The 24,163-nt window shown below is 50.5% G+C and overlaps 7 protein-coding genes and 1 pseudogene across 8 annotated transcripts; 5 read left to right on the plus strand and 3 right to left on the minus strand.

Annotated features, from left to right (window-relative positions):
• Window positions 1–1,352: 1,352 nt before the first annotated feature.
• GCG54_00003976 (uncharacterized protein) lies at window positions 1,353–2,037 on the plus strand (the record flags this gene model as incomplete). The annotated part of the gene is made up of 3 exons (XM_045404033.1): window positions 1,353–1,471; window positions 1,540–1,815; window positions 1,905–2,037. 3 exons carry the CDS (start codon window positions 1,353–1,355, stop codon window positions 2,035–2,037), a joined length of 528 nt encoding a protein of 175 aa, XP_045257233.1.
• A 271-nt stretch (window positions 2,038–2,308) lies between these two features.
• GCG54_00003977 (Cytochrome P450 monooxygenase sdnE) lies at window positions 2,309–3,833 on the minus strand (the record flags this gene model as incomplete). The annotated part of the gene is made up of 5 exons (XM_045404034.1): window positions 2,309–2,507; window positions 2,565–2,667; window positions 2,716–3,151; window positions 3,213–3,631; window positions 3,701–3,833. The coding sequence occupies 5 exons, from the start codon at window positions 3,831–3,833 to the stop codon at window positions 2,309–2,311; spliced, it is 1,290 nt and encodes a 429-aa protein (XP_045257234.1).
• A 1,546-nt stretch (window positions 3,834–5,379) lies between these two features.
• Window positions 5,380–7,187, plus strand: GCG54_00003978 (annotated as a pseudogene). The gene has a single exon. A coding segment is annotated over exon 1 (1,808 nt).
• A 539-nt stretch (window positions 7,188–7,726) lies between these two features.
• GCG54_00003979 (Norsolorinic acid ketoreductase) lies at window positions 7,727–8,570 on the minus strand (the record flags this gene model as incomplete). Its single annotated transcript, XM_045404035.1, has 3 exons — window positions 7,727–7,898; window positions 7,953–8,068; window positions 8,121–8,570. 3 exons carry the CDS (start codon window positions 8,568–8,570, stop codon window positions 7,727–7,729), a joined length of 738 nt encoding a protein of 245 aa, XP_045257235.1.
• Window positions 8,571–9,551: 981 nt separating this feature from the next.
• Window positions 9,552–10,585, minus strand: GCG54_00003980 (Polyketide transferase; the record flags this gene model as incomplete). The annotated part of the gene is made up of 3 exons (XM_045404036.1): window positions 9,552–10,180; window positions 10,259–10,415; window positions 10,472–10,585. The coding sequence occupies 3 exons, from the start codon at window positions 10,583–10,585 to the stop codon at window positions 9,552–9,554; spliced, it is 900 nt and encodes a 299-aa protein (XP_045257236.1).
• Window positions 10,586–12,088: 1,503 nt separating this feature from the next.
• Window positions 12,089–19,936, plus strand: GCG54_00003981 (Fumagillin dodecapentaenoate synthase; the record flags this gene model as incomplete). The annotated part of the gene is made up of 10 exons (XM_045404037.1): window positions 12,089–12,491; window positions 12,538–12,655; window positions 12,715–13,162; window positions 13,219–13,302; window positions 13,377–13,500; window positions 13,560–17,824; window positions 17,873–17,950; window positions 17,998–18,072; window positions 18,136–18,476; window positions 18,544–19,936. 10 exons carry the CDS (start codon window positions 12,089–12,091, stop codon window positions 19,934–19,936), a joined length of 7,329 nt encoding a protein of 2,442 aa, XP_045257237.1.
• A 786-nt stretch (window positions 19,937–20,722) lies between these two features.
• GCG54_00003982 (uncharacterized protein) lies at window positions 20,723–22,049 on the plus strand (the record flags this gene model as incomplete). The annotated part of the gene is made up of 2 exons (XM_045404038.1): window positions 20,723–20,804; window positions 20,887–22,049. 2 exons carry the CDS (start codon window positions 20,723–20,725, stop codon window positions 22,047–22,049), a joined length of 1,245 nt encoding a protein of 414 aa, XP_045257238.1.
• Window positions 22,050–22,877: 828 nt separating this feature from the next.
• On the plus strand, window positions 22,878–23,768 carry GCG54_00003983 (uncharacterized protein; the record flags this gene model as incomplete). The annotated part of the gene is made up of 1 exon (XM_045404039.1): window positions 22,878–23,768. One exon carries the CDS (start codon window positions 22,878–22,880, stop codon window positions 23,766–23,768), a length of 891 nt encoding a protein of 296 aa, XP_045257239.1.
• Between the last annotated feature and the right edge of the window lie 395 nt (window positions 23,769–24,163).

Consider the following 24,163-nt stretch of genomic DNA (forward strand, 5'->3'; position numbering starts at 1 on the left):
ACATAGACTATCTCATCGATGAGAATGATTCTTTCAATTTCAATAGTCATTCGAAGTTCAATTGGGTTCTACTCATCACCGATAAATCTTTCCGTCAACACTCGATGAAGAATGCTTCATGTGTGGAAACTCCGCTGGTCTGGGCCAAGATCGCCACACTAAATCGGACACAGGGGTTCAGGCCTCCACTAACATAAGGCAGTAGAAATGTTCGGCAGATTGTTGCAGAAGAACCATCCAGCCATTTCTCAAGCCAGTATCATGCACTTTGAACGTTGTGTAGTCAAGTAAATTGAGAAAAGTGTAATGGCACTCCTGGAGATAAGAGGCTCACTAATCCCCGACTAGACTATCCAGGATCTTTGAATGGGGCAGCAGATCACACAGCTTTTGCTTTCTTGGCCGGGCCGAACCGTCGCGCCAGGTCAAACTTTGTGACTGGGTAAGTTGGAAAATTGATGTTGCATTTCTCCTTAGACACGATGAGCGACAAGGATCTCGCAAAGTAGGTATTTGAATTAATTCGCAATTAACAACTCCCGTTGGCTGGGTTTCGGCTGTTTACGTGGCTCATAATAGGCATTCACTTCTTGCCTACCACTTGACTGCCGGCGGACTATTCCATGATTCTTCATTCATGGCATGAATCATGTAATCAGTCTGTGGGTGACTTCCTGGACAACACTACGTCTTGGGAATGATTTAGTCGGTACCGATCTAAATGAGGCTTAGTGAGATGCCACCCGCACGTGTCCCTGCTGATCACAAACATTGGCATTGTGGAAAAGGTGAGCGGTCAACTATGGAAGTGGATAGCGAACCAGGGAAACTGACTGATGTTCAACTGAACAATGACTCGCCACGGTGAATGTCTAGTGAAGCAGTTGAGATCATGAGTTCAGTTTGCAAATGAATCAGGCGGCACTTCGAAGCAAGTGTCAAGGTTACAAATCGAATGAATGATATTGCGTGTACAACGTGACATGAAATTGGCACCGAGCACGGTTTGAAAAACAAAAAGCATCGACTAGCACTCAGTTCTATTTGCATAACAAATTCGATCGGAGCGACAGTGGATAGAGCTAGAGAGGTGGATATCTCCATATCTCAAGACCCATATTCATCGGTGGAAAGAATCTACCTACCAAGGGTACTGACAGCCTTACACCGTCCGTGACCTCCGATCATAAATCATCTGTCCGTTCGACACGTAGCCAAAGGGTCCAGGCTTTATCGGTCCCTATATAAGTACCTTGTACTGCCATGCTTGAACATGTCGCTTGCCTCTCAGCCGTTGCATCACCACCCTTCCCTTCGCCTTACGACCCGATCAAGTCCACAACATCTTCAAAATGAAAGCCTGCAAGGTTCTCCTCCCGTTCACTCTCCTAGGCACTGCTCTGGGAGTCGATATGGCCAGGTACCAGGCTGGATCAGGCGTCGACGCCTCTTTCGAGCCGTTCCTTGAGTCGTAAGTCGAACCTGCCGCATTCTTGAGTGTCCCTATTCATTCCAAGTGCTAACTGGCGTTTCCCTCAGTTTGTACGCTTTCGCCGAGGACCACACGTCCACCGACACGTTCACAGACTTTTTCGTCCCGGACACGGGCCGTCTGATTGTGCTCGAGAACACAGCGGAGGGACCGGATGCGATCGTCAAGCTCAAGCAGGCTCTGCTCCCCACAACAGGCGAGAAGCAGTGGAACCATCTGCCGAACGCTACCACGGTGCACTCGGAGACTTCTACCGAGAAGATCTACAATGTGCTCGGTGTCATCCAATCGCGGTTCGACGGTGGCAACTGCTCGGTTGCATAGTAAGCACTCGCCCCTGCTCTCGGCCGAGTCGCCGCCATGACATTAAACTACGGTCGGACTCCGCTAACAGATCATCTGCACCAAACAGCTACTCTAGTCGCTTCACTGTGCTCAAGGACAGCAACGGAAAGGTCCGCAACGAGGCTCACAGCGGCTCGCTTGTGTTGTATGATGACTACGTTGTCGACCCCCCTCATTCGCCTACGAACATTCCTTGCTAAATTAACGCGCAACATGGACCTAAGACATATCTACATGGGGTGAATACGTATGATGGATGTTGGACATAAAACACGAGTGAGAGGGATGCATGGTCTTGCCCTGGAGTTATTGTATTTCTCTACGAATGCCAACAATGACGAGATAACGACACTCTATAAATCTGCTCGGAGCTCTTTAACTCTTTTGCCCAAGAGACAGCTCTAATTCCACCGCCAACAGAAGCGTAGGTCTGGCGATGATGAAAGATTCATTGGAACTTAGGGTACAGTCTCAATTTCGCACTTTTATCCGCAGGCCATGGCTTCCTTTTGCTGGGAATGGAATGATGTAGTCTTGGTTAAGGTCAATGTCTCTTTCCCGCGTGGTATCGAATAATTCGAGCGAAGGACCCTCTTGGCCGTTGTAAATGTCGTATTTGCGGATGATTGAAGCAAGCACCATTGACATTTCTTGACGTGCAAAGTTCATGCTGTTGTGATTGATTGTCAACATGGTAATCATTAAAATCAGTGCAACAATCACGTACCCAATGCAGTTTCTAGTACCCCTTGCAAATCCGATGAAACCTTTGTCTAGTCTGGGGTTGTCGATCCATCGCTGAGGGCGGAACTCGTGGGGATCCTCAAAGGCTATCGGATTCATGTGCGCAATCTGTGTGGTCATATTTGTCGACGTACCTGGAGGAAGAACATATTGCTTCCCTTTGCCCTTGTCATGGTACACAATGGGAACGTCGGGCGAGACTCGAGGTAGTCTGGAAACGACGCCAGGGTGAAGGCGTACTGTTTCTTGAATGATGGCACTCAAATACGGCAGCTTCTCAACCTTTGCAAAGGATGGCACCTCTTCCGGGTCAGGAAGAGCGGCAATGATCTCGGCTTTGACCTTATGGAAGACGGTCGGATTGGCGAGTAGTTGGTAGATAGCAGCTTGTAATGTGTATGCCGTTGTACCTTCGCCAGCAAACACGACAAGCTGTGCTTCATGCGCAAGTCTTGGAATCGTCTTCTCCTCGTCAGGAAGCTTGCTGTTAAGTATTCCCTCAAAAATCGTGTTCTTCGCACTGTCAGGGTTTTTGGAGTTCCTGATTTCCTCAACCTTTTCGATCCACATCTGTTCAAATCTAAGCCACGGATATCCTGAGGTTCAAATCTTCGGGCATCGGGCAACATACCATCTGTTTGTCCCACATTTCTGTTAATGACGGGATGAACGTCTTGACGGCCCATGGTGGGGCTAAAGCTAGCAATGTGCCGACCCAAGGAAAGTGGCAGAAAGTGTGGTTGAGGATGAAAAACACGTCCGTCGACAACATGTACGGCATAGCGAAATCGCTCTTCTCCAGAAAATGAAATGAGTCACCAAATGCATACTCTGTAATCAGGTCGCTAGTAAAAGCCCGGAAAACGTAGTGCATAGGTAACACCTCGCTTGCTTTACCGGCGTCTTGCATCCGCGCAAGTAACTTTTTCAAGTGCTCTTGAATGATGGGTTCCAGTCTGCGAATACTTGCCGTTGAGAAGAATCCGCTGATGGCGTTACGACGTCTTCGGTGCATATCATGGTCTATAGTTGCGACGATGGACTCCGCAGCTGTCGAAGTGAAGAGAATATCGGTCAGCCAAGGACAAGGTTCAAATGATGAATTCATTTTCGGCTTACTTCCTGTTCGCCTGCCGGTAAAGAAGTACTTGTTTGTCTTCCTTCCAGGTCCCGGAAAGATGGAGTCGATGAAGTCTGGATCATTGAAGTGGACCTCATGGGGGTTTATGCGAACGATGGGGCCTGCGGTCATGTTTAGTCATTGGTCATATCGTTGGTAAGATGTGGCAGGACGACGGACCGTATTTCTCATGCATTTGGCCGATCTTCCGGTAATACTGACCCCCAAGCACGACATCGTAATAGATCTCATGCCAATAGGTTACAGCTGGCGTTGTTTAGCGGGAGGCTCTTGAGTTGTGAGGAGATGCGTTTTGGCAATCTCACCAGCGAGCTTTGGTCCTGGAATACTAGAGATCGGAGAAAGAAAAACTGGTCTTTTGTCAAATTCCGTTCTGTAATGAAAACTGCCCAAGGTGCCATTCATCCTTACGTCGATACGTGGTGAGGAAGAAGATGTACAAAAGCCACACAGTCAGAGCAACATAAAGTGTTGGCAAGCTTAACAGCCCATCTTCTCTCCATGTGCTTGTAACACTAGCCAGAAAAGGGCTCTGTCCGAAGCGCTCGAACGGTGACATGATCTCATTCATTGATGAGGACGGGATGTCAAAATTTTCATGTCAAGCTGAAGGACCAGCCCTTTGTAAAACATTGCAGTTTCTATTCATATTGTACTGTTCGTCTTAGACATGTTTCCAGCTCTGCTCAGGCACTATTCCTGATGCTGCCTGGCTCTTCATGATGCAATTCAGTTCGAGACTTCTGCTGTTCTCGATTTCAATTTGACGTAATATGCACGAAGGAAGCTAAAGCCGTAGGTGATACTAGCCATGGAGAGAACGTGTTGCCTGAATGAGCGGGGATTCTGAATCATGTAGGCATATCAAGGGAACGGCAGGAACGGGGCGGCCCGGGGTTGACCCATTGATTACATTGACCCCGGTGAGCACGCTATTATGCATGGTCAGCAACATCCACCGCCAACACCATGCCCAAGTTCAGAGTTTACTGATTGCCAAGGTGGCACAAACCCAACGTCCTCCTTGGCAGGATTATTGACGCGTATAGCTTACGGTGCAGGGTTATCTAAGGGTCCAACAGTCTTGGGCATGCCGCGTAGACGGGCATCCGGCTGCAGCCCCTGCAAAGTTAGTCTTCGACCACGACTCCATGTCCCAACATTAGATGGGATCAAGATCAAGGTCGGAGACGAAGCAATGGTATACTTAGGTGTCCACCGGGTATCACGAATGGCACTATCCAATTTGGATCTGACTCAGATGTAGTTCATGGGACTTGGATGGGCTCATGTCTTCTCCACAACGGGAGCTGGATTAACTCAGGAGAAATTAATGGGACTACCTGCCGGGCGGCCCGGAGGGGTCTCGGCTAGTCCGATGAACTCCTCGAGGCTGGGAAGTGACTGATTATTCTAGCACAGGCATCAGTAGGATTCGATAGCGTGTAAAGCCCCTTTCGACGTGGGCTGATCAAGAGATCGTTAAACTCAATGATTAACGACCAGCCTCATACTAAACTTGCATGTCTTCGTTCCTTAAGAAAAACTGGTTCTTGCTTTTTGCGTCAATCACTCTGTCTCTATCAGACTTGTTGAATGGGCCGATCTAGTTGTCAATCTTGTTGAAAGTTGCGTCTGTATTTCAGATTCGTCCGACATGCAGGCACATGCATCCCTTCTCCTCGGCATAGCCACGGCTTTGTTGCACGTCTCTTTGATCACCGCGGCGCCTGTGAATGGCTCCACATCCCCTGCAAACTGTCGCTATCTTCCGGGAGATAGACAGTGGCCAAATCCGGCAGACTGGAGACGGCTCAATGATACCGTCGGCGGCAGACTCCTTGTAGGGGAACCGTTGGCGAAATCTTGTCATGGCGCCTGGTACGATGCTGACGCCTGTGCCGACATTCGGGCGCGATGGACCGAACCAGTCACATAGTCAGTCACCCCTTTGTGGACCGAGATTGCTCCCATCAGACGAACATCTCATTGACATCCAAACCCAGTTTTCAGGATCCTGTCAACATCATGTCACCCTACTGGCTCAACAGCACCTGCAGCCCCTTTGCTCCACAGAACGCGTCCTGCATACTAGGAAACATTGCATCCTTCGCTATCAATGTCAGCAGTGTCGCCGATGTTGTCGCAGGTCTGGAGTTTGCGAGACAGAACAATGTCCGTTTGAGCATTAAAAATACTGGGCACGATTACATTGGTCGTTCCAACGGTGAAGGGTCTCTTGCTCTGTGGACGCACAATCTCAAGGACATCACATTCCTCAACTACAGTAGTACCGTGTACACCGGTCCTGCAGCCAAGGTATCCGCAGGTGTTCAGTTCTTTGAAGCCTACGCTGCAGCGGCCAGCCATGGGCTCCGAGTTGTTGGCGGGTTCTGTCCCACTGTCGGCATGGCCGGTGGCTATGTTCAAGGCGCCGGACACGGCCCACTAGGAGCTACTTACGGCCTTGCTGCTGACAACACGCTGGAGTTCGAGGTTGTAACTCCAGATGGGAGACATGTTGTGGCATCGCGTACAGAAAACCCAGACCTTTACTGGGCACTGAGTGGTGGCGGAGGTGGTACTTACGGAATCGTATTATCGTTGACGACCAAGGCACACCTCGACGGACAGGTCGCGGGAGGATCCCTGGCCTTCGAAAACACCAACGAAGAATCTTTCTGGGCAGCTATTGAGAAATGGCAGAGTCATCTTCTTATCCTAGACCGAATTCCGGGTTTCACCACTGTCTGGGGATTTACCAACGCATCATTCAGTATCGCTTTTGCGACTCTGCCTGGAGGCAACGCTTCCACGGTGGCTGATGCTCTCTCGCCGTTCCTCAAAGATCTTGATAGCCTCGGCATCGTCCCTTCTTCGTATGAGACCAGCGACCGCTCAACCTTTTACGAGCATTACGAACACTACACGGGCGATATGCCCTATGGGCCGTACACTACAAACGACGTCATCGGCGGCCGTCTCATCCAGCGTTCGACGATTGAAGGCAACGCAACCGGTCTGATTGCGGTTTTACGAGACGTCGTCAAGTCAGGCCTTCCCTCAGTACGAGTCAATGGCATCGCCGCGAACGTTACACACGCTCGCACAGGGAACAGTCCAGGCGATAACGCTGTTCTTCCGGCCTGGCGCGAATCTCTGTACTGGCTCAATGTCGACGTCTTGTTTGATCCTGCATCCTCAGTGTCAGATGTTCATGCAATCCAAGCGCAAGTCAACGGCTTTCAAGATCGTCTCAAACCCTTAACGCCTGGTGGAGGAGCGTATATGAACGAAGGCACATACGACAATGTGGATTGGAAAGCGGACTATTACGGTTCAAATTATGAGAAGCTGCTGCATATCAAGAAAACCTACGACCCGGACTTTCTTTTGTATTCGCACACTTCTGTGGGGGCAGACGAGGTTACCGTTGCCTCTGATGGACGCATCTGTAGGAACTAAGAGCTTGCTCAGGGTTTCATACTGGTGTCAACCGCGAGTCGAGTTCGGTAGACTGCTATGTCTGCGGTCGTCAAACCCTCCGAACTAGCTTTCTTTGTTGAAGCTTTTTCAGTTTTCTGATTGTATTAATAGTCGTTTTAATAGAAAGAATTTCCAGAATAACGCCAGAACGAAACCCCCATAACTGATAAAACAACGTTTACCTCCTTACCATGGAATGAGAAGATGTCTTGCACATGGTTCAGGTTCGATTTTGTACCTAAGTATATGAAGAGTTGGAGTGAATATCACAAAGGACTCGAAACTTTCAAATATCATCCCGAATTGCTTAAGGCGGCGTAAGATAAACTGCACTAAAACACAGGAATTTCACGACAGCATTATATTGTATCAATCATGAATCTCAGTGGCTGAAAATTCTCATGTCAAGTTGTGCAGAGCGTTTTATTTTCTTTCCTTCTCCTTCAATCTTTCCAATTTGGACTAGAAAACACAGGCCATGCTTGCTCACGACTGATGTCAAACCAATATTGATATTATTACCAAGGCAGCACAACACCATCCCACTGGATCAACTTCCCGCCGTGGCTATCCCTCTTGGCTGAGTCAACCACCTTGACAATTCCCTCAGTTACATCTTCAACTTTCAATGGCGCTTGCTCATGGCCAAAGTAATGGGCACCATTGTTTCCAAGGTCCGTCTGGACCCAGCTGAGGCAGTTGTCAGTATGTTCGTCCGCAGGTGCACGAGCTGGCCTGTCTTACCCCGGGTCGATGGGAAACGCAACTAGCTCCGGCTCTTCTCGGTGGATAGCCTTGGTCAACCAGTGTGCAACGACCTTAGATGTACCATAAGCCGCATTTGGCATGTCAAGTTGGTTCTGCAGGTTTATTAGCGGACGACCTGTCCGCGAGATTTGAGAATGGTCTTACCGTCAACCAGGCCGAACACGAGCCAATTGTAATCCACTTGCCGTTCTTGGATTTCTTCAGCAGAGGCAGCGTAGCTTGGTACGTAAAAATAAGACCGTGGACGTTCGGCACGTAGTGGCCTTCGATCTCTTCGACTTTGATCTCGGACACCTTGGGCCATGCAAAACAGACACCGGCATTGGCAATGACAACGTCAAGATGATCAATGCCCTGCGCTTCCAGCTGTTTCACAGCGTCTAGACCGTCAGCCTTGACTGTGATGTCAAATTTAACAAGTACCAGAGAAGACCCATTGGCTTTGGGCAGACTAGCCAGGGCCTTAGATGACTCGTGATTGGGATCGCGGACCGTGCCGATGACGGTGTGATTAGGTCTAGCCAGGTATTTCTCGAGAAGACCTTTGCCGATGCCGCGATTGGCCCCAGTGATGAGCACAGTAGTTGGTGCCATTGTTACTTTTTGTTCAGGGCAGACTCAACACAGCTGAATACACAAAGAGATACAGAGGTGAACGAAGTTCGGTGCAGGCTTGTGGATTATGGAATATCAATTGCCTTCAAATATCAACTCAAATTGTTCTCTTAACTCGTCATCGTCGCGTAACGCAGCGAATGTTAACATTTCTGATGCACTGTAATGCGCAAAGGGATGACAAATTCAGACTCAGTAGACCTCATGAGCTTTGCTTACCGGGCAGCTTGGCCAAGCATGGTCACAGCCGGCATTGATGAATGCATGGTAAGTAATGGGTTTTGGCACCGAAACTTGCTTGAGCGTCTGTCTCCAGGTTTGTCATCGAAGTTCAATGCCGTCACTTTACTGGACCTGCCCTGTAGTCTCCATTCATGCAGGCTGCGAGGTATCAATTGCAATAACATCATTTCCATAAACGGTTTATGGCGACATGAAAGCGACAGGGTAGCTGTACCATTGAGTTCCACCTTGATTGAATGGAGGCATTGTTCCTGCATGGTCAGCGTCTCGCAGATTGCTACAGACAAGCTTTCTAGTGAGGGCCAAATGCTGACCATGCATACTGCAAGGATGGACAAAAGTGGGATCTCTTGCCTCACGTGGGGGTTTGATTGCGTGCGAATGGGTCCTCATGAATCTCAATTTCGCTACCAGAACGACAACGGTAACGTGGATGACTACGCGGCCGACAAGGGCCAAATTTTCCACGAACTCGGGTTTGTGAACAAAATAGGAAGTTGGGTTCCGTCAACTTGTCAGCATAGACTCAAAGGTTGTATGCTCGAATCTCAGGGGAAGGGGGACTGAAAACTATCTCAAACACGCAATGGATGTAAGGGAGAATTCAATTGGGTTGCGTAAGGGCTTGTATTTTTGAGCTCATAGGTGTGAAAAGTGAATTACACACAATCGCTAGTAGATGAACGTCTGTGAACAGGTCGTATTATGTACTGATAATTAATCAAGTGCATGACGAATGAAGTCTACCATCGTTTGCCAAATATCTTTGGATCCGCTACCGCTTAGCACAGTGAGATGCCCTTTTCCATTGGCAAGATATAGCTCCTTCGGTCCTTCAAATCGCCCGAATGCCTCTTTCTGCTCCTCGGCTGGAGATATGTCATCCAGCTCGGGAACGATCATTTGAACTGGCGTCCGAACGAGATCAAGTAGCTCCTTGGGTCTGAACAGGGCCAGCTTGTGGTACGTCTGCAACGTAATTCGATCCCGAAAGTTGGGTGCTCCACGATCGATAACGGCATTCATAAAATTGTATGCCTCCATGCCCCCAGGCCCCCCGGATCCTGCCATGCCTATGGGGTTCTCACCTCTGCTATTGAAAGGAGGCAACGAAAACGGCTCGTTACCACGAAGCTGGGACTGCCGGTCTCTGATGAGCTGTGCGAACGCTTTCTCCCGCTTCTCTGGTTGGACGAAACTAAAGATGGGGCACACCATAACCAGCGCTTTCACCCGCCGATCAACAGCGGCTGCACAAGCGCTCACCGTAGCACCGAAAGACATGCCCCAAAGAACGATGCGACGGGCATCCACACTTGGGAACGATGCAACGTGTGTTACAATGTCTGTTATTGGCAGACGTTAGCAAGAAGCACGTGCGTTATCCCATGGCCATGGCCTAGGAATTCATGTAGCAGACTTACCGGAAAGATCCTCCGCCTGTTGCAGTGGACTAATATGGTTTCTTGGTAGCCCGTCGCTATCGCCAATACTTCGTGGGTCGTATATGAGAGTGTTAAATCCCAAGGACTGGAACCACTCAGCCAGTTCCGGCAACAGCATCTCTTTCACACAGTTGAACTGATAGTAAGGTACGTTAGCGTACTTTTCTAACTGTATCGGTCGAAACAACGTACACCATGTGTCATAATGATAGCCGGAGCTGGACCGTCGCCGGCAGCGTAGAACAAACCGCGGAGAACCACGCCATCGATCGTTTTGTATTCCACCTTCTCCCTCAGGGCTGACATTCCAGAATTTGAATTGGGGAAAGCAATACGTCTTCAGAAGCGCGGGGTCGGGATACTTGTAAGCCCGGAAGAATTTCGCAGGGTAGAAAATATATTTGGGATGGTTGATGAAGCGAAGATTGTCGACAAAGCTGATCGAGGTCTGCAGAAGCCTTCGTACGAGACCTGAGGCGAGGCAAACAAAATGTACTTCTCTTGACTAACGGATGGACTTGAACGGACTAAATTTGAACCTTTCTAACGCGACACGGACGACTTATGAGAGCCAAATTGCAGACAGCTGTACCACGAAAGTGCGAGGCCACCGCTCGAAAACGGCACATGGCTGAACATCCAGGATCATCCATAGCAGACCATCGCCTCCACTCATGTTCCAAACTCGCGTATCTTGTGGTACAAGCCACGTGTCTCAGTGTTCGGGATCAAAAAACTTGTGGAAATAGTTCTAGCCGACGTATTGACACCACTGCAGAACATTCTTACGACATCGATGTGGCCCACAACTTTGCGGGCGGGAGAAACCCCCGGACGGCCCGAGGCTCCTTCCTTGGCTCCGTTTATGTGCATGAGGCCCTAGTTGACCACCTCAACTGCTGATATTGGACGTAAGTCGACCAGGCTACCGAAATCCCTAACGTATTTCTCATGGGTTGACTCCCGGTGAACCGCGGCCTGGCCTATTGCGACCGTTCGGTTTGCATCGTCAACCCGAGAAACTTCGTTGATACAGCATGCGACCTGGCTGACTCTGCAGCAAATGATTCATTCCATGTTGCAATATCATCGAGGCTGGTCAGCCTGAGTGGATGTAGTAAGGATAATTCCCACTTCAGGTCGTCCGACGTGTGTCGTATCTTGCTTATCTCTATGCCATAGCCACAAAGTGCCAAACTCCGCACACAACGCCATTGGGGGCTGTTACTGCGACATCTTGAACGAGACAACATGGCTGAACCGGGAAGACTACGATTCATGGTCCATGTTGAGAATGAAGAACATTTGCAGGGGTCGGCGATTCGCGATGTACGGGGTAGCCACCTTGCAATCAGAACGGCACTCGACGTGGTATTCTCAACCCCCGTCGTTGAAGGATTCTGCACGTCTGGCCAAGTTTCGTGATCTTCTGGTTTGATAACGCCAGAGGCGAAACCTTATTCGAGCCTTTGCCACGATGGCGACACCAGTCACAGATCAGAGGTTGTGACTTGTCGGGCACATTGTACAACAAGTCTGGCCAGGCAATTTGCAAGGATTACCGAATTGGTTATCGACAGCCGAGTTAGCATCAAAGATGACAATGGAGGTAGGCAATCGTGAAGGCCTGCGGATTTCTCTCAGCATCGATATGAATGAAACTTCCCAGCTCGTCTCACAAAACGAGCTCATGGCCAGAGGTTGTTCTATGAAAGTAGAGAAAACCGCAATACCCATCTTTTCGTGTTACCCCAAATTCCGTCTTCAAGATTCGATTTTCTACATCTATTTGAACTACTGTGAGGCAACATGTCAACCTCACAACACTTGAAGGAGCCTATCGCCGTCATTGGTATTGCCTGCCGACTTCCTGGCGGAAACACCAACCCTCATAAACTCTGGGAGTTTCTCAAGAGGGGAGGTATTGCGTCGAATAAAGTTCCTGGATCAAGGTTCAACATCAACGGTCACTGGGATGGCTCCCAAAAGCCTCGCACAATGCGGCCGTTGGGAGGCATGTTTCTTGAGGACATTGATCCTGCCGACTTTGACGCATCCTTCTTTGAAATATCAAAGACCGAAGCCATTTCTATGGACCCCAACCAACGGCAAATGCTCGAAGTAGTCTATGAGGGACTCGAGAACGCTGGAATTCCTCTGGAATCTCTGGATGGCGCCCCGGTTGGTTGCTTTGTTGGATCCTACGCATCAGGTATGTCTGGCGACCTCCAAAAGAGCATTCTTATAACAAAACATAGACTACGGTGATATGCAGGCCAGAGACCCTGAAGATCGGCCCGCTGCTATTACCGTTGGTGTTGGAAGGTCGATCATGGCCAACCGCTTAAGTCACTTTCTGAACATTAAGGGACCCAGGTAAGGACGATGAATTATCTCCTTTGCTCAAGCTCAGTTTCTAATCACTAAGCGTCCAGCATGACCATTGATACTGCTTGCTCAGGCAGTCTGGTGGGAATCGACGTAGCTAGCCGCTACCTTCAGACCCGTGAGATCGACGCAGCCATCATTGCTACAAGCAATCTCTACCTCAACCCTGAGCATGTTATGGATATTGGTGGCGTAGGTCATGCTCACTCACCCACTGGACTCTGTCACACTTTCGACGTCTCTGCCGACGGATACGTGAAGGCCGAAGCTGTCAGCTCCGTGATTATCAAGAGACTTTCCGACGCTATCCGCGACCGCGACCCCATCAGAGCTGTCATTCTTGGGTCTTCGACTAACAGTGATGGACGCACACCTGGTATCGCCAGTCCCAGTGCCGAGGCCCAAGCAGCTGCCATTAGAGCTGCCTATGCCAGTGCTGGCATCACCAACTTTAACGACACTACGTATCTTGAGTGCCATGGAACGGGAACACAAGTCAGCCTATGCCGGTCTCAGAAATTCCGGTCTATGATAGCTGACGAATATTTCAGGCTGGTGATCCTACGGAGGTCAAGGGCGCTGCGTCAGTATTCGCCAACAGTCGATCTGCGGATAAGCCACTTATCATCGGCTCGGTCAGTATCCTAGCCTTTCCAGGGTATTGTAGTATCGTATTGACCCTCAATTACTGACTATGATCATGTGCTAGATCAAGAGCAATGTAGGGCACGCTGAGCCATCTGCTGGTATCTCAGGTCTCATCAAGGCCGTGTTGGCCACTGAAAGCGGGTTAATTCCCGGCAATCCCACTTTCGAGAACCCAAGCCCTAAGAGTAGGTAGACTAAGTGGCAATGATTTCTTTCCATTCCAGTACTAACAGCCCTTGAACAGTTGATTTTGTTGGCTTGAAAGTAAAGGCGTCCCGCACTGCCCTTCCTTGGCCCACTGGTGCTCCTCGAAGAGCCAGCATCAATTCATTCGGCTACGGCGGCTCTAATGCGCACTTGATTCTTGAGCAACAAAACATTCCTGGTGGTCCGCGTCATATTTCTTCATATCTTCCGGATGATGCGGAGTTCTCGCTAGAAGATGATGAGACAGAGAACCCGTACACTCTTGTACTCTCCGCCAACGACAGCGCGACTTTGCGCGCCAATATCAAGGCTCTGGCAAGCCATCTCATCAATCCCCGCGTCAAAGTCAATCTTCGTGACTTAGCCTACACGCTCTCAGAGAGGAGATCACGTCTATGGCATCGAGCATTCCTGACCACGCGCAGCCTGACTGACTTGGACGAAAACTCGTTTGTCGTAGGGAAGAAAAGCTCGGAGGCACCAAGAGTCGCTTTTGTTTTCACTGGCCAGGGCGCTCAATGGCCTCAGATGGGCAAGGATCTTCTGCGTTACTTCCCATGGACTCGCCAAATTTTGGAAGAACTTGACAGTGTCTTGCAAACTCTCCCCAGCCCTCCGAAGTGGTCTCTTGTCGACGAGTTGACTGAGCCACGCACCGCAGAACACCTTCGCCAACCCGAGTTCTCTCAGCCGCTCGTGACTGCACTTCAGCTTTGCCTCATTTCGGTACTCCAGAGTTGGGGTATCAAGCCGCAAAGCGTCGTCGGCCATTCATCTGGAGAGATTGCAGCTGCTTATGCTGCTGGCTTCCTAGATCGATCGGGCGCTATCATCGCTTCTTTCTATAGAGGCCGAGCGGCACTAAACCGTCAAGAGCAGGCTGAGAAAGACGTTGGCATGTTAGCTGTTGGTGTTGGCGCTGATGCTCTTGCGCCTTATTTGGAGAAGTACGCCGGTGAAGCTTGGATCGCTTGCTTCAACAGCCCCAGCAGTCTCACTGTATCTGGCAAGCGAGTCCCCTTGGAGGCTTTAGCCACTGACCTCAAGTCAGACGGTCACTTCGCACGACTTCTCCAAGTCGACCTAGCGTATCATTCACCTTTGATGGGAGTCATTGGTGAAGAGTACGAAACGCTGTTGTCAACAGGCTTCACCTCATTTGGAGGATCCCCAGATGTATCAATGTTTTCTTCCGTCACTGGATCTAGGAAGACCACCACTACCGATGGTGCCTACTGGAAATCCAATATGATCTCCCCCGTCAGATTCAACGAGGCAGCTCAGGAAATGCTCTCAGGAGATAACGGTCCCAACTTCCTCATTGAGATTGGCCCATCTGGTGCTTTGGGTGGTCCAGTCTCTCAGATCTTGAAGTCTCTTTCGAACGGATCTGATATAACGTCTGTTGCTGCATGGTCTCGCGGCGCCAATGCTGGAAAGACAATTTTCAATCTTGCAGGGCGCCTGTTCATTGCTGGTGGTGGCGTCAACCTTGCTAAGGTCAACCGGTACTCTTGGGGCGACGCTGAGACAACGCCTCTCCCAAACACCATTATCGACCTTCCCAACTACGTCTGGAACCACTCAGTCAAGTACTGGCATGAGAATGCGGCAAGCAAGGACTGGCGTTTCAAACAGTATGTCAATCACGATCTTCTGGGAAGCAAGGTACTTGGAACGACATGGCGTTCGCCAACTTGGCGCAAGCTTTTGGATATTGCGGACGTTCCGTGGTTAAAGGACCACAAGATGGGAGACGATATCCTCCTCCCGGGTTCCGGCTTCATCACGATGGCGGTCGAAGCACTCTACCAGAAGACAAGAGCCACAGCACTAGATGAAGTCGCTATTACGTCCCCGAACGATTTGTCCTACAGGCTCAGAAACGTTCGGTTTGACAAGGCGTTGGTGCTCGAAGAGGGAGTAGAGGCGGCCATCACACTATCCCTCACTCAGCAGCCCGGGAGCAAGGATTGGCATGAGTTCCACATTGCCACCCATACGGCGGGGGTTTCCATCGAGCATTGCTCCGGATTGATCCGTGTACAAGAGCCCATTCTCGAGCGCCTGGCAGAGGCCGACCGTCGCCCCCTGGAGTTTCCCACTACCGCCAAAATCTGGTACAAGGCTCAGACCGCCATCGGATACGGATTTGGTCCCGACTTTCAGAAGGTCAAGAACATCGAATCCATCAGTGGTCAGCGACGCAGCCGCAGCTTGGTTTCCCTCGACGAGCCCAAATCAAAGTGGTCTCCCCAGTCTTACTACCCAATCCATCCAGCATCCCTTGACGGATGCTTCCAAACCGTTACGCCCTCTCTCTGGGCAGGGGAGCACAGTTCTTTGAACGCGGTGTTGGTTCCTTCGGTTATAGATGATTTAGTCATCAACCAAGTCGACAAGAGGCTATCAGAAGGGTTGTCCATCGCGAGTTCAGAGTACTCCGGTCGCGGGAGGCTGGAAGAGGCCAAGAGCTACTTTGCTAACTGCTCGATCCACGATCCTACCACCGGCGCACTCCTTATGCAGATGCGCGGGCTTCGTTTTGCTAAGCTTGATGTGGTTCCCAAGCCAGACCCTCATACTTTCGACCGAATCAGCTGGAGGCCTGATATCACATTCTTCTCTCAGGAGAATTTGGTTCAGCACGGGTCCGAGTTTACTGCTGGTTCTATCATCGACTTGATTGCCCACAAGCAACCAAGATTGCGAATTCTAGAAGCGGACTTTGACGCCAATGATGGGTCTTCTACATGGTTTCAAGACAACGATTGGTCATCGAGAGCGGCTTACACCCGATATGACTATGTTTCAACGAATGCGAAGCTTCTGGTCGGAATTCAGACCCAGAATGAAGGGAACAGAAATGCTTCTTTCAGCCTCATCAACCTCGAGAGCGGAGATCTCGGCCTGCCAAGCGACGCTATCTACGATCTCGTCATCGTTAAGGTCGCGGACAAGTCGTCTTCGAGCTTGGACCAGTTCTTGCAACGGCTCAAGAATCATCTCTCGAGTTCTTCGCACAATCTCATCATTCAGCCCAGGCAACCAGAGCCAGATGAAGCTGCGCCTGTGCCATCCCTTAGATCTACCTCACCGGAGTCCGATGTGCCAGCGGGTCCCAGCACGCCCTCGGAGTCAGCCGGATCTGATCTGCCACCAGAGACCCCTTTCACAGACGTTTCCACCACGCCTGAAGAGGCAGTCGAACTTAAAGAGAAAGGTCAATCGTCAGATATTTTGGTGGACACAGCTCTCAAGAGCCTTCTCGATGCGAATTTACGTTCAGAACTCCCTGATTTTAGCGTCAAGCTCCAAGGGTCTACTTGGACGCTGTACAGTTTCGCGCCGACCAGCAAGGAGCAACATTCCCCTCGCAACTTGGATATCGTCCGGCTTTCTCGGGGTGCCGCAGACCTCGAACCATCATTGAAAGAACAGCTGGAGACATCTGGATGGAGTATCACGCAGCGATCAGACTTATCTGCAATTCATAGTCTCTCGGCTGACTCGACCGTTCTCATTCTTGATGAGCTACACAACCCTGTTCTCGCCGATATTGATGGAGAACAATGGTCTGCGTTGAAGACTCTCGTCAGTTCAGGACGCCCTCTTCTTTGGGTCACAAAAGGGGCGCAGCTCAAGGTCGCTGACCCAGACCTCGCCCTCGCTCATGGCCTTTTCCGCGTCGTCCGAAGGGAGGATGCCAGTGTCAAGATCACCGTTTTGGATGTCGAGTCAAGTGTTGGACCCCACACCGCGTGGGCCATCAAGTCCGTCCTGGAGACTACACGCCATAGTGGCACGTCGGGTGTCAAAGGAACTGTCGAGACGGAGTTCGCTGAGCGAAATGGCGTTCTATACGTGCATAGAGTCGTGCCAGATCTGAGAGTCAACGAGTTCAAGCGGGCTGAGCAGGAGGGATCCGAGCCTGTCTTGGGAAGACTGCACGAAACTAAGGCCGCTGTTCAGCTTAGGTCGGAGCGTGTCGGAACCTTCCAGAGCCTCACATGGAACGAGATAGATGTTTCTGAGGTTCCTGTTGAAGAAAGCACAATCGAGGTTGAGGTCTTTGCTGTTGGTGTCAACTTTAAGGACGTCGCTGTTGCCATGGGGATTGTGCCTGAGAATGAGTACACCATTGGGTATGAAGCAGCAGGTATCGTCAAGAGGCTCGGCCCGGGGGTTACCAAGTTCCAGGAGGGCGATCGCGTCTGTTTCTTGAACGGTGGTAGCTATGCGAATCGCCTGCAGGTTCCCATCGGGCGCGCTCATGTCATCCCTGACTGGATGAGCTTCGAGGTACGTGAGCAGTCAGACGTAGATGACACTGTGCTAACTCTAGCCTAGGATGCGGCGACCATTCCTTCCGTCTACCTGTGTTCGATTTACTCGCTGTTCGATATTGCCAACTTGAAGGAAGGCCAGGTGAGACCTCCTTCTGTTTCGTCGAAGAATCAAACTGACAGTCACAGTCCGTTCTCATTCACTCGGCATCTGGTGGAGTTGGAATTGCGTGCATCCAGCTTGCTCAGTACAAGAACGCAGAAGTGAGTTCTCAGAGCCGTGGCCTTTATCATCTCAACTCTTGAGATTGCTAATGCATGTGTCAGATCTATGTCACCGTCGGTACGGAGGAAAAGCGCCAGTTTCTTGAGGAGAACTACGGCATCCCACGAAGTCGCATGTTCTCTTCTCGCAACACGACATTCGCAAAAGATATCTTGGCTGCAACAAACGGTCGCGGCATTGATGTCATCATCAACTCTCTTACCGGCGAACTTCTCGACGCTTCATGGAGAATCATTGCCGACGGTGGAACCTTAGTTGAGATTGGAAAGAAGGACATTGTCGACCGCAACACCTTGTCTATGGAGCCTTTCGATCGCAACGCTTCATTCAGAGCCATGGATTTCTCCTACACTCAGGACATCCGGGACCCTTTGATTGCAAGGTTCGTAATTTGCGAAGAACCCTTGTTCTTTGCAGTACAGACGAAGAAGTACTGACACATCACGCAGGCTTTTGGATGAGATTTTCGCCCTCGTCAACAGCGGACACATCAAGCCAATTCATCCCATCACGACCTTTGGCTTTGATGCAGTTCCAGCGGCTTTGGCCTACATTCGCAGCGGCCGTCACATTGGCAAGGTGGTCATTTCTGACGGAAGCAAGAAGGACGTCCAAGTCCCCATCAGGCCAGCGATACGGAGGCTCAAACTTCGATCGGATGCTTCATATGTCATTGTTGGTGGCTTGAAAGGTCTGTGTGGATCTCTCGCCATTCACTTGGCACGACACGGAGCCAAGCACATCATTTCTGTGAGCCGTAGTGGCATCGAGGACGTAGCTTCGCAAAAGGCAATTAAAAACTGCGCCGCCTACGGCTGCGAGGTGCTGGAGGCTAAAGGTGACGTTGCGAACCTTGAGTTCGTCCGAGACGTCTTCAAGTCTGTGCCACGGGTGGCCGGATTGATTCAAGGTGCCATGGTTCTAAGAGTAAGGAGCACCTATCGCTACGTCATTGGAGTAGTACTGACAGATATTCAGGACAAGCCTTACGAGACGATGACTCTCGACGACTACCACACTGCCATTCACGCCAAGTTCCACGGCACGTGGAACTTACATCGCGCTTCGGAAGAACTTCAGTATCCGCTTGACTTCTTCACCCTGCTGTCAAGTATATCAGGCATTGTTGGCAACAAGGGACAAGCCAACTACTCAGCGGGAAACACATTCCTCGATGCTTTTGCCGACTATAGGCGCGCTCTTGGCCTTCAAGCTAACTCGGTCGACCTCGGCCTCATTCAAGATGTTGGCTACGTCGCTGAGCAAGAAGGCTTCGAGGCTCGCTTCGACACTCGCCAGTGGACGCCTATTACTGAGGGAACTCTTCGCAAAATTCTCAGCTACTCTATCCTTCAGCAAGACAATGCGTCAGCGCCTATCAATGCTGAAAGCGCCGCGCAACTCGTCACTGGTATCGGCTTCCCGTTGCCAGAGGACTCCGATCTCACTCGCGATCCCCGCTTTGGGTACCTTTTCCAGAACACCGGCACAGGGTCGGATGGCAAGGACGGAAGTTCAGGAAAGCAAGGAGATGAGACAATTCGCGCGTTCCATGCATTGCACAAGTCAGGTGCTGACCGGACGGCTCTGGTCAAGGTTGGTGTTGAGGTGGTTGCATCGCAACTGGCCAAGATCCTCCGCTTGGAGACCGAGATTGAGCCTGCTAAGCCTCTGATGACGTTTGGCTTGGACTCGCTTGCGGCAGTTGAGTTGCGAAACTGGATTCGTCTGGAGCTGGGTGCTGAGCTAACAACGCTTGACATCACCAACGCAAGCTCCCTGAACGCATTGGGTGACAAGTTGGTGGCAAAGCTGACACAAGCCTCTGTGGTCAGTTCTTGATTATCAGCGTTGTGCTTTTAAGTAGTAATTAGTAGCGCGTTGCATGGTGCCATGTTTTAAATCTCGTTCACGGTGTCTGGTCGATGACTGCTATTAGAGTCTCGTCGCGAGTTTGTCTACCTGGGCGTATATTTCTAGCTCGTCGAGCAGACTATTACCTGAAGTCTTTTGTTCTAACATGATTCATTATTAATCTTGTGGTCTTTCTGTCGTTGCTATCGTCGTCGATATGGTCATTGGATCATCATTATTGTCGCACTTAATCTACTGTAGTTCTACTTTGCAACGAATTGAATGGTAGCTTTAAACGGATATATGTCTATTCCCATGCCTCTTAGGTTGCACTTATCACCGTCATGTGCAGCCAAAGAAATCCCAATGTGCATCCAGGACTCAATCGCCAGTGCTAGCAAGGGCCTCTGTTTCAACTGGAGAGTACCCAGCATTGTTCAATGGCGCGCCCACAGGGTCTTATGGCGCAAGATTATCAGCTGATACTACTCAAATGATTGGATGGAACCCCAGCCGCTTGACTGAAGCAGCCAGTGTGGATATCGAAGCCTTACTCAAGTCAGCACTATCTCAGCTGGCGGATTGGCTGTCTACCGCGGCTCATTGGACCGGGTTACAGGACCCTGTCACCGGCCTATCTTGCCGCTCGTTTAAATTGAAGGTTTACGAGGGTGTTGCTTCTTAAGGGAGGTGTCGTCCAAATCTTGATCCACGGATATGTCAGCTCAACCTTCTGGCACGAGATCTCGCCCAAACCGTGCAGTGCACCTCAAGATGGAACTTCACATCGATTTGGCAAGCGATCGGACAAATCGTCGCAGGCTGCAAAACCGCATGGCACAACGCAAATTTCGTCGTAAGTGAGGGCCAATAGCGGAGAGCTTGTTCGACGGGAGAAATCACTTTCATATCTTATCTTCTGACCGTAACTTTAGAAGCTCGCGCAGAGGCTTCCAACCAACACGCGGCAGATACAACTCCGCCACTTCATGACGCCTTGGATAACGATAGCGTCGGCATCCCATTATCAGGATCACAGCTGGTTTTCCAACATGAACCACATATTTCTCCTCCAGCAACTACAACTCAAGCTTTCTACCATACAACAGCATCGCTGGGCCAGACGCGGAGTGCACCCTTCATTCAGAACGCAGGATCCTCCGCTGGTAGTGACAGCCCGGGACTAGGTGATTTCGCTTTGATCGAGACCCATCTTCCCAGCGGCAGCAGTTCGCTATCTAGTTATCGCACCCAATTTGGACATTCGTTGGGCTTCGACACATCAAACACATCGCGGACAAGCCAGGCTGATGTGGATTATTTGCTTGGGCTTGCCTCGAGCGGATTCTGTGGTAGTCCAGGGCAGCTGCATCCAGCCCAACACACCACGGCCAGAGTGCCCAGAGCGCTTGAACAGCCGGAAGCTACCACCGCGAGATCTAAGCAAGATTCATCGGACCCGACTGGTAGATCAAGCTCCGATGGCAGTCCCACCCCACGCAGCAATAATCCCTCTTCCTCTTCCGGATCCTCGCCCAGTACTAACGGCGGTGCACTAGCCGGTGCATCTCCATCATCCGGAGATAATCAAACCCCTGTTTCTGATCGTGGGTGGCTTGGAACTTTACACATTGCGGCACGTCGAGGTCATGAGCGAATAGTTAGGAGACTCATGGAGCGCGACGTCGACTGCAACGAAAAGGACAGTGACGGTCGAACTGCACTAATCCACGCATCCATAGAGGGCCATGAAGCAGTTGCTAGAATATTGCTTCAGGCGGGGGCTCGCATCAGCGACCTTGACCGACGAAAACGCTCAGCCTTACATTGGGCTGTTTTAGGAAGTCACGAAGCGGTGTTGAGACTACTCCTCGAGCACTATACACAGAGAAACTGGGAGCATAGCTTAGATGCGTATGATGAGCTTGGGTGGACGGCGTTACACATTGCCGTTGAGAAGGACTTTGAGAGTGCCGTCTTGATGTTGTTAGAGGCCGGCGCTGACTTACACGCAAAAGCACGAAAGACGTGTAATGGCGATAATGACGAGGGGGATACTAGGATACAGGCCAACTCTCAGAATGTCATTAAAGATCGATAGAGAGGGAATGATTAAGTTTCACTACGAATAAGAGACGTTGCGCTTTGGGTTTTCTTTACGACGGTGTCTGGTCAGATGTGAGCAAGTTTCCAGTTTTTGGCTGCTTGAAGATTTACGAACAGTTGACACTTTGCAAGACGTATGCTCAGATAATTAAGCCGGCGACCTACCGTTTAGAAAGCGTCTTACAAATCATCAGTACTTCAGAGTAGCAGGCTCCAAAACCCCAACGGAGTTTTTACCTGTTGGTCAGAATCAGGCTGAAGCAGCCCCTCAAACCACTCAGACGGGCAGCCTGCCTCACGTTACACTGCCTATGACTGTTTCTAAGGATAGCAACTGGCTACTGGGCACGAGCAATGATTGGTGGAATTCAAGCCATCCTCATAGATGCTGCAATTCTCAGACACATCCAACAGAAATAGCCCGCGGCTGATGGCAGACGCAGTCACACAGCCGAGATTGTAGGTACAGGAATGAGAAGAGACGTCTTCGAGTACAGGCTGAATAATTAATGGGCAGGCTTTACTGCAAGTCTCCTTGAGGCTGGTCAAGGCTGATGGCTTTATGGTTTGCATAGTTGAACGGATAAAGAGGGTGTGGCCGACAAAGTGTTCCAATTTGGTACATGATTACTGAAATGGGAACGTTAAGAAATAAGCAACGAAGATATAAATCGCGTTCCATAGCCTCCCCATAGAGATGGAATAAGTCGCAATCCAGAAACTACCACAAAGATATTATCTACAACTTGTATCGACCTGATCCCGCAAACATTCAATTCTGACCTACATTCTACGCCCTCTTATCAGAAGCCATTCCATCGTCATGGGACATCCCAGAGGAAGCAAAACGGCATCAGCCAGTGCCGTTGCCGCCGCCTCATTTGGCACCGCATTCATCGACCCCACAGGCATTTCTCTTCTCACCTGTCTCGGTGCATCTACTGCTGCAGTCATCGGGACGACCTACCATGCCGCCAAAGCCATCTCCAAGCGCAGCTCGAAAGCGATGGAGGAAACCCGCGAGAAGAGAGCAAATGAGCAAGCGCTGGCCCTCGGCATGTCACCTGAAAAGCACATGCAATTCCAACATGAGGTCGAAAGTACTCTCAGGCGTCTCACTTCGTCCCTGGAGGGATCTTTCGTCTCCGGGCTTCTCCTGATTGGTCTTCCGTACATGGGCATCACTTGGGCTATCAACACTGCCGAAACCGGGTACCAAGTCAAGCGTCTCAGGTCGCTTGTCGACAGAGCTGGTGGCAGGAGAGCTCTGGTGAGGACAATTTCGAAGCGAAATGCCGCTGCTCAAATCGCTACTGGTGCCGCCATCAAGACCGCCGTATTGTCAGTGACTCTGGGTCACGACTTTGACGCTGCCATGCAAAGCATTGCGGGTCACGTTGACGATGTGGACTACAAGAAGATGTTTCTGGATACCGGCGACGAGCACAATACATGGCTAGAGCATTCGGTCGTTGAAACAACGACTAACTTCGTTGACGAGCCACAAGAGGCGATGAAAAAGATGTTGGAGGCAGCAGAAGGCGACTTGAATGGGCACACAGAAGCATGGAACTGGGAGGAGGGGCATTCAATGGAGGACGTGGTGGCCCTCGGAGCTGTGGTTGCAGTCGTCAACAAAGCTGTCGATTGTGCAGTGGACGATCCCGTCCACAAAGGCATCGATAGGGCCACGGGAACTGCAGAGAAGAAGTAATTGGGGTTCCAGTCCACTTGAGCCGGCGTTCTGTGCATTAGAATGTTGTTTGATGAAGTTGTCGAGAAATCTCGTTGCATCCAAAGAAGATAGATATTATTCGTAGATTCAATAGACGAGTCGTAGTTGTATTCCGTCCAGTGTCTCTCATCAACTTCAACACCTTGCTCGGGGTACCTTAGACACAAAACGCCCCACATGCCGCTGGTTCAGCGCTGTGGCGGCCCAGGCACGGTGCGCTTTTTCTATGACGACATCCCGGCACAGGGTTTCCCTCTCACTCGACACGTTGAGGGCCGACCTCATCTCATCGAGTCCTCAGCCATGCCATCAATTACACGCAGAATAACGTCGATTCTGCCGTTATTCAATTGCCAGGGGGGCACACGACGGCT

The sequence above is a fragment of the Colletotrichum gloeosporioides genome (assembly GCF_011800055.1).
Source record: "Colletotrichum gloeosporioides strain Lc1 chromosome Unknown consensus_103, whole genome shotgun sequence".
Classification (NCBI taxonomy): domain Eukaryota; kingdom Fungi; phylum Ascomycota; class Sordariomycetes; order Glomerellales; family Glomerellaceae; genus Colletotrichum; species Colletotrichum gloeosporioides.